Source organism: Barbus barbus, assembly GCF_936440315.1.
Source record: "Barbus barbus genome assembly, chromosome: 6".
In the NCBI taxonomy this organism is placed as follows: Eukaryota; Metazoa; Chordata; class Actinopteri; order Cypriniformes; family Cyprinidae; genus Barbus; species Barbus barbus.
In genome coordinates, this window is record NC_136734.1 from 32,653,259 (window position 1) to 32,665,997 (window position 12,739).

Sequence of the window (12,739 nt, forward strand, 5' to 3'; positions counted from 1 at the left end):
AAACATTTTTAGTTTAAAGCATGTTACTGTCCACAAACGCATAGTCAGCATGTATTATTAAATAATTTAATAAAGTTTCCAACAACCTGTGAACAGGTTGTACTTTCCTATACTTAAATACCCTTTGGGAAAGGCACATAAAAAGACTCATTTAAGTAAGCATTTCATATTGTTTGTCTGCAAATGTCTTCACACAAAACACCTGCTAGGTTTAATATCAAAGAAAACAGGACACTATTATTTGAGCTGATATAAATATTTATTTCCTCTTTTATATATTCCATCTTTACATGCATGTCAGGAAATCTCAGTAGCTGAAAAAGGTTTATTGGGCTCAACTATAGACCATCGTGACTTAGGTCGTATCAGAGTTGATATCCCCACAAAGACTGTCTAACAGAACAGAACAATTAGAGGATGTTAAAGGAGGCACATTTCAAATTTTAAGGGCTTCCCCTTTGCCCCAATGCCACATCGAAAGACTGACGACACTTTCACGGCTTTTGACTAAAAGATTCAAAGGTATAAGATCCAGAGGAACCTGAACAGATCCCCTGCAGGAATTACAGAAAATGCTGCACAGAATCCAGCTACTGTTGGCAGATTTCCTGAGAAACAGCAGCGAGCGATACGCGCTCCAGAATCACGTCACCGTTAGTGATCTAGCATAGAGGTTACCACACATAGATCGGAAGAATCCTGGCCTGTACACAATAGCAGTTATACAATGTTACGCTGCAGATCAGGTCTTTTTGATTTGACTGGGTTTGACACAAAAACTCCAATTTCATGTGTTTTTGTTCTATAAATTAACCAGAAATGCACACTGATTTTCTTCATTACACAGCTTCAAATCATGCATAGTAGGACCATTTTGATTATACAGAGGCTACATAATATCATTTAGGGTTATTTTTGTGAGCACAATTATAAAAAAAATATTAAAATCACCATTGGTAATTTAAAAAATACAGTCACAGACGAATTTGGTAGAAGGAACCATAAAATATGCTAATTGTGTAATTTACGTTGTTCCTCAACTTCCACATCCATTCTAAAGATGACTAGCGTTTGCAGGCAAGATATGTTCAAACAGTTAATGCTATAAATAAGTTTCCTTTCCATTGCACAGTACTCACAATATACTACAGAAGACGTCATAACAGAACTCGGCAATGACCTGATATTAAATAAGTCTTGAGCTGGTTCCAAGAGCAGATCATGTTCAGACTTTTCGAGGATGCCCAGTCTCTTAGGTACTGTATGTTTATAACGGACATTACTATCAAACAGGTCCAGAGGACATAAGGAAAGAGACTCTTGAGTGATTATACAGGATGGGTGCAACTCTTAATCAGAAATCCATGCAATGTTTTTACACATCTGCCATTAAACTGAACGCTACTACAGCACAGGGTCCTGGTCGAAGGGGCTGGTCTTTAGAAAGGATGCTTGTGTATGTGTGAATCAACATGTTAACGAGGTGAATTATTTCTGTCAGTGTTGCAACGCATTCTGTTTTCTGTTCATGAATGGAAGCTGCAATGCCAGTGTCAACTTGTATTTAACAGCACAAAAGAAAAATGCCCTCAAATGGCCACACCAACCATGATGACCTTTGTGACCTTGCCTGAATGGATCAGATGAGGAAAGCACACCATTGTGATTTCATGCGTGAAGTTGATGCGTCCTCTGAGTACTCGTGTTTAGTTGTAACTTCTCTGCAGGTGAAGATGAAAGGTGGAGTCATCGAACAGTGGGTTCTTCACTTCCATTTCCCCGGTCTGGAAAGAGAAAGATACTTTCAAATACTGTGGCACTACCGGAGACTTCAAACTGTAGCACAGTGGGTGACATACAGTATAATACCATGGATTACACCTGCAGGATAGGACAGATATGTCTGACACACAGACACAGACGTGATCTGCCACATACAGAATTATGTATATAAACATATTGCTCTTACTGGGGCAAGTCCTGGGCACTCGTACACAGTGAAGTCTCCGTCTTCATTCTCCTCATCCGAAGTGGCTCCTGACTCTGGAATCTTGGAATCATTTCGCTGCCTGCAAAATAACAAAACACAGAAGGCATGCCGCTGAGTTTTGAATAATAATGTAAATAATGTCAATGCATGAGTCAGTTTTGGTCGAAAATAGACTGTTGTATTCAACCTGATAAATTATAGCCAAATGTTCCCGGGACATCACATTATTTCATTTTGACCTACATATTCTAAAGTATGTGTGCATACATTTTGTTTCTCTATTACCTGTTAAGTTATATTTTCCAAAGTTGTTAATTAATAATTTCTAATATTCCAATGTTACACTACAATGTAAAAAAAAAAAAAAAAAAGTTGAGCAAACTTAAAAGTTTAAGGCAACCAGCTTCAGCAGATTTTTGAGTTCTCTCAACTTATTTTTGTAGAAGATTTTTGATTTCCCTCAACTTTTTGTTGTATAAACTTAAAGTCCCCCTGTAGTCAAATAAAACTTATCTTTGATCATCAAAATTACATATTTAAATGTTTTTTCTTGTGAAAATAATTTTTTCACACCTTAAAATAGCTTGAATGTAACTCAACACCCTTGCCTCATTTACTATACGCGGATCTCTGAATATGCAAATTAGCCCCGCCTCCACTCAGTCACAGCATCCACTGAACTGCAGTAAATGCAAAACAATGGCATAGAAGGATAATGATTGATAAAACTATGTTTTTACTAGCGGACAACTACAGTGACTACTGTAACATTTGTTAAAGTTACTTACTTGACGATGTTGTGTGTCCTCAAAATGCCGTTAAGACTGAATGCAACCATTTGTGATTCGTGATTCTTAATTCGCGCATAATTCTTAATTCGAGCATACCCATGTGAAGTGCAGACACCGATGCGGGAGAGGTGGGTCTGACTCCAGGCTACTTTTACACTATTGCCGCGGGTTATAATGCAAGTTAGCGGTTCTAAATTCAAATTAAACCACGGCTTCATGGGGTTTTTTGCTCTAATTTATGTTTGGTTTTGTGCTGGTAATGGTATATTTTGCATGCTAGTGATAGGAATCGATCCCTTGAAGTGATTCGTTACTGGTTTGTGACGTAGCAACCCGAGGGCTGTTTCAAGCAGCATTTCTGGGTCAGCCATTGAGAAACATTTCGGTTACAAATGTAACCCTCGTTCCCTGAAGGAGGGAACGGAGACGTCACATCGGATGACCGACGAAATTGGGATCTCGCCAGAGGTACGAGGATTACATACGTAACCGAGATTTTCCCATTCAGTCGGATGACCGACGAAATTGGGATCCCTACCAAAGCGCCACAGGAGTTGCCCCTTCCAGTGCCCTGTGTAGGCCTCCTGATCCTTCCTATAAAGGCAGTTGTTGTTTACTGTTGTTCCTTGAGCAACCCAAACAGTAGGACTTTGATAACACTGGGAAGCATGCCCTTCCACTTGGAAGAGGCACACTGCGGAGTCACCTTCTCCCAGAGGGGGGTTAAGTGACATTTAGACATGTGAAGTAACCCCGTAGGGCCCTATTGCACATGGAAGTCTCTGAGATGGCTTAGGCTGCATCATTAGAGATGGCAGAACGTGGACTGCCAGGGGAAACATGGCTCTAATAAGCATACCGTGGAATACACATATGGAATCCCGACAGGGTCTCTCATATGGGCACTAGCCTCACACCAGATTTCAAGAATTAATTGGCTGAAAGGCCTGGCGCCGGACGCTCCACCACGTCCGGACGCCGGAGTGCTGGAGGACTCGATAGGGTTTGCCTAATTAAGGAACTCTCTGTAGAATTAGGCGTAAGGACGCCGCAAGCCGACTCTGAGCCGGGCCTCTCAGTGCCACTACCCGTTTGAAGTGAGAACACAGGAGGAAACCGGTTCGACACGTAGGCTATAAAACCTAGCAAACATGTTGGGAGTTGCCCAACCCGCAGCTCTACAGATGTCTGCTAGCGAGGCACCACGAGCCAGCAACTTAACCTAAAGGGTGGAGGGGGACAGCCTACCCTCCAACCCTTGTTGCAAAAAGGAAAGCACGGCTCTGGTTGAACATCTCCGGGGGTCCTCATGGTGAGAGGAACACCATTCGACGAACAGGTTCCACTTCAGAGCATAGGCCTGTCTTGTGGATGGTGCACGTGCTGAAGCGATAGTGAGTGCTACCTCATGGGGTAGGTCACCTAGAACCTCCGCGTCCCATCCAGGGACAACACGTGGAGTTTCCACAGGTCCGGACGCCAGGTGCCAGAGGGTGCCCCGTCTCTGAGAAAGCAGATCCTTCCTCAGAGGAATCGGCCAGGGAGGGGCTGTCACGAGGAGCATGAGTTCTGGGAACCAGGTCCTGTTGGGCCAATATGGAGCCACTAACAAGACCTGCTCCTCGTCCTCCCTGATCTTGCACAGTTTCTGTGCTAGTAGGCTCACTGGGGGGAACGCATATTTGCGCAGGCCCTGGGGCCAGCTGTGTCCCAGTGCATCCGTGCCGAGCGTTGACTCGGTTAGGGAGTAGAACCACTGGCAGTGGGTGGTTTCCGGAGATGCAAACAGGTCTACCTGAACAACTGCAGCTGCAGCCATATGCCCCAGGAGCCTCTGAAAGAGTTTCAGTGGGACCGCCGTCCTGCCTGATAAAGTCTTGAGGCAGTTCAGCACCGACTGAGCACGTTCCTGGGTGAGGCGTGCTGTCTGGCTGACCGAATCCAACTCCATGTCGAGAAAAGAGATCCTCTGCGTTGGCACGAGTTTGCTCTTTTCCCAGTTGAGTAGGCTGAGCGTCCTGCCTGCGACCGGCTCCACGACGCTGCCTGGTGGAAGGCTGCTGCAGCTGCGCGGGAGCGGGGGCAGCCGCAGGGGGCAGGCTGAGGGGCTGCAGCCGGGGTGGAAGCAGCCGGTTTCCTCCGGCGCATGATGTGTTTGATCGCCGCAGTCTGCTTCTGTGCTGCCAAGAACTGCTGGGCAAAGCTCTCGACAGCGTCGCCGAAGAGGCCGGTCTGTGAAACGGGAGCATTCAGGAACTGTACCTTCTCCTGCTCCTTCATGTCAGCGAGACACAGCCAGAGATGGCGCTCCTGGACCACTAGCGTGGACATCGCACGACCCAGAGACTGTGCGGTCACCTTCGTCGCTCGAAGCGCGAGGTCCGTCGCAGCACGCAGCTCATGTAGAACTGCCAGGTCGTGACCACCCTCGTGCAGGTCTTTCAGGGCTTTGGCCTGGTGGACCTGCAGTAACGCCATGGCGTGGAGGGCAGAAGCCGCCTCCCCACAGGTGGAGTCTTTATAAGCATTGCCAGTTAGACCTGACGAATACTTACAGGCCTGTGAGGGGAGACACGGGTCACCCCACAGGGTGGTAGCGGCTGTTGGACATAGTTGCATGGCCACAGACCGCTCCACCGAGGGGATGCCCGCGTACCCCAAAGCGACCCCACCATCGAGGGTGGTGAGGGAGGAGGAGCCACAAGATTTGTTTCGGGCAGTAAAAGGTGCTTTCCACGAGCTTGTAAGCTCCTCATGCACTTCCGGAAAGAATGGCCCGTCCACACCCCTGAGAATCCCTCATCCAACCTCGAAGGATACGGGACGCGGTGGAGGATTCCACATGAGCCCGACATTCTCGGCGGCCCGGGAAAGCATAGCCGTCATCTCTGGGTCTTGCTCGGACAACGCTACCACACCCGAAGAGGGCAACGCAGCCGAGTCATCATCCCCGGAGAGAGAGTGCTCATCCTCCGATGCAGCGATCGACATCTGGTCGTCAGAGGGGGCACCGAAGGAAACGCCTGGTGCACCCCGTCCAGCAGAGGGCCCAGCACACTCCTTCGGCAGCTCCTCCGGCTGCAGAGTGCTTGAAGGGTGAGGAGCTCCACTTGGGGAAGCCCTCATCGTGATCCTCAAATCACCTCTGACTCCACCAGACGCAGTGCCACCCCGGGTGCTGGGACGAACGCTGGATCGCGGCAGAGTGACTCCGTCATGTTTGACATAACGGAGTCTATTACGCAACTCCGAGGTGTTCATGTCCCCACAAGAAGAACATGAACCATCCACGAAAGCTTCCTCAGCGTGCTGAATGCCCAGACACATGAGGCAGCAATCGTGACCGTCCTGAGGTGCCAGGAAACAACCACACCCAGAAACGCACGGGTGATAAGACATCTTTAAAAAGACACGATCAGAGAAATGCTCTTTTAGTGCTGAAGCACGCAGGGGAGCTGGCTTTCTCTCCCGCCCGACGTGACCACCGCTGCTGCGCTGTTACGCCCGCACTCGCTCGCAGAAACACTCTCTGGAAGGGGAGAGCAGTAGCTTCACCACTACCGCTCGGCTCCGAAGCGAAAGGATGAATTAATGCAGTGCACCTGCTGCCTCTTATACTCACGCTGGGATCAGCGGCAGCTGGATGCAATGTTCGCATTGCCAATGTCCATTGGCTCATTTAGTTACACTCGAAGTGGATTGGTCTCTCTGGCGAGATCCCAATTTCATCGGTCAACCGACGTGACTCGGAGTGACCGACTGAATGGGAACTACAGTTCTCTCAACATTTGATTTTTTACAGCACTGTAAAAAAATAAATAAAAAGTTGAGCAAACTTAAAAAAGTTTAAGGCAATCAGCTTAAGCAGATTTTTGAGTTTTCTCAACTTGTTGTCTTAAATTTATACAACAAAAAGTTGAGAAAACTCAAAAATATCCTAAAAAATGAGTTGAAATCAACTCAAAATCTCAAAAAAACAAAAAAATCTGTTGAAGCTGCTTGCCTTAAACTTTTAAGTTTGCTCAACATTTTTTTTTTTTTTTGTACAGTGTATTCATAATAGGCCTATGTGTGCTAAATTGTTAAATGACTGTGGGATAAGAAATATTGTTATCTTGTTTTTAAATTTAGTTGGAGTAGATGACATGCAATACCATTCCAGAGTTTGGGATCTTTTTTTTTTTTTTGAAAGTCTCTTGCTAAGGCAACAATTATGGGCTCAAAAAATAGAATAAAAATTTTGTAAAATAATATCTATTTGAATATTTTATAAAATAATAATTTATTTCTGTGATGGCAACACTGAATTTTCAGCAACCATTACTCTAGTCTTCAGTGTTACATGATCAATCAGAACCAAACCAAATCTTGAACAAATTTGAAGAAACATTTCTTGTCAACATTATTAAATGGAAATTTCATTGGAAACAATAGAATAGAAATAGAAAGGTCGGACTTCCGCTTCCGGCCGAATGGAGTGAGCAGCGAAGTTAGGCAGCTCCGCAAAAGTCTTAACAATTTAAATATCCTGGGTCAACGAACATCGCCCTTTGTCAGCAATTCACCTATAAAAATAAGTTAAGACAATATTTGATATGAAGGGCACTCGGAAATACACACAAAAAACTCTACAAGCCACACCCGCACCGGTTGGCACTGCTCCGGCTAACGATGTCTCTGCTAACAAGAACTCAGCCGATACTGCGAAGGCTGTTGCAGCACAAACTGACAAAACCCTGGCTAACACTGCTCCAGCTAGTGAAGCTCTGGTCTGCTCACAAGATGAAGGCGTAATGGCGGAAGAAGAAACACCTCTCTCTGTGGGAATATTTCGAAGGGAACTACGTGCCTACCGCGAAAATTTAAAGAATGATATTAAAGCGGAAATCGAGATTATGCATCAAGATATACGCAATGACATCTCATCGCTACGGGAGGAAGCTATAGTAGCCATTGAACCCCTGGCCCTTTTATTACAGGCAACTGAGGAGTTCATTGGGATTAAAAGGGGAAAAACGGAACATAAAGTTTATTTATACGCGGACGATCTGTTACTATATATTTCAAACCCTGTTAAATCTGTAAACTTGGTTTTTTTCTTAATTTTGTTGGACAGTCGTACAATACATTTCACTACATGTCGTACTATGTATGTATATGTATGTGACAAATAAAATTTGAATTTGTTCCTGTGATATTGGAAATTTTGAAGGAATTTGGAGCAATATCAGGTTACAAATTGAACTTATCAAAAAGTACCTTATTTCCAATTAATTTGAAAGCCCGTATGAATACTAGGGTGTTTAATATCTTTTCCTTTTCAATCTCAACTGAATTTAAATATTACGCAGGATTATAACGGCCTCTTTAAGCACAACGTTTTGAAATTATATGATCAAACGAAAAAGGATATAGATACATGGAAGAATCTACCACTTTCATTAGCAGGTCGAATAAATATTATTAGAATGAATGTTATCCCCAAGTTTCTGTTCTTGTTCCAATGTATTCCTATTTGGATAGCCAAGGCATTTTTTAATAAACTAGATTCCCTCATGTCATATTTTATATGGAATGGAAAAACTCCAAGAATCAAGAAAATGTTCTTGCAAAGACCAACTTGTAGGGGAGGAATGGGACGTTACTACTGGTCATGTAATATCCGCTCAATGTCGTTTTGGCTGTCCACTCAAGGGACTGATTGGAGTAGGATAGAGAATGAAAGCTGTTATCCCTCCTCGTTAAAAGCATTACTTTATTCAGCTCTGCCTATTTCAAAGCAAAAAAAAAAAAGAATCCGGTAGTTTCTCATTCAGTTAAAATCTGGTCCCAGATTAGGATGCATTACGGATGGAGGGGTATGTCAGCTTTAAGCCCATTGATAAATAACCACACATTTCCTCCATCAGTCTTAAATATAACATCTCTTCAGTGGGAACATAAAGGTATTCGATGTATAAAAGATTTATTTATTGAAAATATATTTTCCACATTCAAACAATTACAGAGCAAATATAGATTGGAAAGTAAAGATTTCTTCAAATACCTACAGATCCGAAGTTTTGTTAAGGGCTCATTTCCGTCTTTCCCTAATCAGCCCCCAAACTCTGCAATGGAAACTGTCTAATCCATTTCAAAGAGGGCTAATTGCTAAAATCCACAATGTGCTATCACAGGAAGAAACAACACCTACACTGGACCATTTGAAAAGAGCCTGGCAAGATGACTTAGGGGTGTCTATTACAGACAATCAATGGTCAAAAGCCCAAAGAAATGTTCATTCTACCTCTGTATGTATTAGACATGGTCTTTTGCAGTTCAAGGTGCTACACAGATTGCATTTATCCAAATTAAAGTTGTCAAAGATGTTTCCTTCCATTAGTCCTTCTTGTGATAGATGTTTACAAGGGCCAGCCTCCCTTGCACATGTTTTGGAATTGTCCTCACATTACGACCTATTGGAACACTATATTTCAAACCCTTTCCAAGATTTTGAAAATACAGCTTAAGCCAGAACCAATCTGGGCTCTTTTTGGTGTGAAACCAGTCAATGTACAACTTTCGGACACCCAAAATAGCATGGTTTGCTTTGTGACCTTGTTAGCGCGGAGATTGATTCTCTTGTGTTGGAAACAGAAAATGCCCCCTGCTCACTCAGCCTTAATGAAAGACATAATGGTTCATTTGAAATTGGAAAAAATTAAATACTTGTTGAGAGGGAAGTCTGAAATATTTTATTCAATGTGGCAAACTTTCATAGATTACTTTGGTGAGAATGTTTGATTGATTGGCTTAGCATGGAAATGGCAATGATGTCCTCTGATGTCTGTTGTTTGTTAATGTGTTTTTGTTTTTCTGTATTTGATATGCAAAAAACCTCAATAAAGAGAATTATAAAAAAAAAAAAAGAAATAGAAAAGGTCAAAAGAACAGTAAAAAGTTACAGTAAGGTCAAAAGTGACTAAGTAATGAATTATTTTATTTATTTTAATTATTTATTTATTCCTTACTGTCACTTTTGACCAATTTCAAATTTTGCTATCACATTTTCTGAAAGACAAAAAAATCTTTCAAAAAATAAAATATATAAATAAAATCTTACTGACCCAAAGTGTTGAACAGAAGCATGTCTAATATACTCTAATTATTCCAAATCCAGGCATGCAGGATAAGGGTTGCTGGGAAATGTGTTGTATCCATGAAAGGCAGTTTATTCATTCTATTTGCCAATTACTTACTTGAGTGACATCATTTGCTGCTTCTGAAGCTGAAAGTGGTACATCTGGGCACTCTGTGCAAGTGTTTTATCTCCTGTCTAATGACAGAATAACAGAAGAGTGTGTGTACATACAAGAATCACGACACATGAAAGGATGATGCTTTGCTTTTGTAAGTGCATGTATGCTCTACTCACCATGCCACTATCATAAGAACTGGAACCTAGTAACCCAAAAGCAGGATAATCAATCTTCTGGGCCAGACGACTGCCTCTCTGCATCCTGAGAAAAAAAATGACACAGCTTCAGTATCATTCATGTCTACTTATTCATGCAGGTATTTGATCCAACAAGGTTTGTAAAGATTATATATCATCTCACCTGACCCAAAACACTCCGGTCAAGACCATGGCAACTGAACCCACCATGAGAAACACACCCAAAAATACTAAAAAAAGATAAGATAAATAGATTGTCATGAAAAGGTCAAAGAAGCAAGAAGTAAAAGCACTGCTGCAGTGACACAGTCCACAAACACAATTATAAACATCAGCAAACTATATACAGTATAACGCACTGATGAAGGAGTGGTCCTCAGAGGGGTACGGGATGATAAAGGGGGCGCTGTGCACAGCAGAGATAAAGGGAGTGTGTGAGGCTGGGATGGTGGTAGAGGCGGCGGTGGTCAGGGCGCTTGGCAGAGGCTGTTCTGATGTAGGAGCAGTAGAAGATGCCTCTGCTCTGTGCTGACTGCTCGGCCAGGATCGACCCTCAGGGCCTTTGGAAGCAGCTGAAGAACATAAGACATTAAAAAATGAGTGAGAGAGACTGTCACTCTGAATTTACAATTTTATTACTTTTTTATTTTATTTAACTTTTTAACAATGTGTAGTGGTTGGCAAATTATGGTAGCATATTTCACCAAAAAAATAAAAAAAACCTAATGTCTCATGTTGTTCTAAACTGTATATAATTCCATTGTGTCCAAAGCTATCAATTGAACCGTCACAGAGAGTTTGATTGACAGGCAATCTGACCAATCATAACGCTGAATCTGCTCATTTTGTCCGACAAACAAACCGGACATGAGAGTAGATTAAATTTAGTGAACATGAACTTGAAAAACGGCGTGCACTGACGTCTTTCAGTGGTTGAAACGAGACCTTCTGCTGTTCATTCATGTTTATTTTTAATGCTATAACTAGTAAAGACGAAGAGATGACCGGTTCACATGCCTTGAACTGAGGCGTTACTGTGATCTGTCATGACACATCAAAGAGCCACAGAACGGTATTTATTTGAAAGCTAAGACTTTGTTTCATATCTAAAGTAACCTGCTCTGTCTAGTCTGTTGGTGTGTTGTCAGTTTTCTCTTTGCTATATATATTTTTGACTGTGTGAAAACAAGATGTGAAGTGTGAGAGTGCCATGGTTTGAGAGACAAGTCATTGCCTGCGTCCGAATGTGCATACTAGCCATCCTAAATTCTATGTGACATTAGTAATTTTAAATACTATTTAGGGTGGATAGTATGCACATTGGGACGCAGGGTATATCTACTCATAATCTTCCCCTGCCAGCTCACAAACCGCATTCTCGCTCACATTCAATTCAAATAGTGTCAGCCCTGACATCAAACACTTCTCACATGAACAGTGTGTCAGTTTGAATATAAATCTTGAAATTTGCTTCTCACAGAAAGCTATCGTATGGCTTCAGAAACCCTGAGTAGATTGCAGTGCACATTTAGTATGTACTTGACATGTTCACTGTTGTTATATGGAAAACAGGAGCACAAAGATTTTCTCCTTTTATGTCTTACAAAAGAAGGAAAGTCATATAGGTTTGGAACAACATAAAGGTGAGTAAATGATAGCAGGATTCCCATGCTACCTTACCTGAGTGTTTCATCTCTGATTCTCTGTGTTTGCTGATGATGGAGGAGAGAATGTCTATCTCTTCATCCAGCTCTGGGAGATGGCTGACCTTGACTGCTAGGGCAAGAAAGTGGGACAGAGAAATAACATGAGAGTTACGAGAAAAAGAGGAAGGAGGAAGAGAGAGAATAAGTGAAAATCTGCAGAACTTCCATTACTGTTCAAAAGTCTGGGTCAGTAATTTTCTAAAATATTTGAAAGAAGTCCCTTATGCTCACCAAGGCTGCATTTATTTAATCAAAAACACAGTAAAAACTGTATTACTGTGAAATATTATTAGAGTTTTAAAAATCTGTTTTCTGTTGGCATTGATAGCCTAGTGGGCAGTGTGCCAACATAACACTGTCATGTTACATGCGTCCCAAGTTCGAATCCCAGCTCGAGGACCTTTCCTGATCTCTCCCCCACTCTACACTGTCCTGTTGTAATAAAAATAAATCTTAAAAACTTTTCTTTTTATAATAAATTTTAAAATGTAATTTATATGAAGAGGAAGCTGAATTTACTGTCATAAATGTCACATGATCATTCAGAAACAATTCTAATATGTTGATTTGGTGCTCAAGAAACCTTTCTGATTATTATCAATGATTAAAACGGTTCAAAACAGAAAGTTCAAAAGAACAGCATGTATTACTAACATCACTTTACTGTCACTTTTGAACAATTTAATGCAAACTTGCTGAATAAAATTATTTTTCTTTCAAAAACAATCTGACCCTGAATGTTTGGCTGGTAGTGTATTTGCAAATCGTACTATATATGCACATGGAACTGCATCTTATAGCGTTAAAGCTGTCACTG

General features: G+C 42.2%; 1 protein-coding gene across 2 annotated transcripts in view; it reads right to left on the minus strand.

Moving 5' to 3' along the window:
- Positions 1 to 132: 132 nt before the first annotated feature.
- LOC306871563 (neural proliferation differentiation and control protein 1-like) overlaps positions 133 to 12,739 on the minus strand; it is a 32,316-nt gene continuing 19,709 nt past the window's right edge. Inside the window, exons 3-9 of one of the 2 annotated variants that reach the window (XM_079419605.1) lie at positions 11,897 to 11,992; positions 10,576 to 10,788; positions 10,380 to 10,446; positions 10,196 to 10,280; positions 10,020 to 10,096; positions 1,970 to 2,069; positions 133 to 1,784 (exon numbers count right to left, since the gene is read on the minus strand). In XM_079419605.1, the coding sequence (XP_079275731.1) occupies positions 1,707 to 1,784; positions 1,970 to 2,069; positions 10,020 to 10,096; positions 10,196 to 10,280; positions 10,380 to 10,446; positions 10,576 to 10,788; positions 11,897 to 11,992 (716 nt within the window). In that variant the 3' untranslated portion in view covers positions 133 to 1,706. The remainder of the gene's footprint in view (positions 1,785 to 1,969; positions 2,070 to 10,019; positions 10,097 to 10,195; positions 10,281 to 10,379; positions 10,447 to 10,575; positions 10,789 to 11,896; positions 11,993 to 12,739) is intronic. The other variant, XM_079419606.1, reaches the window with a different exon arrangement.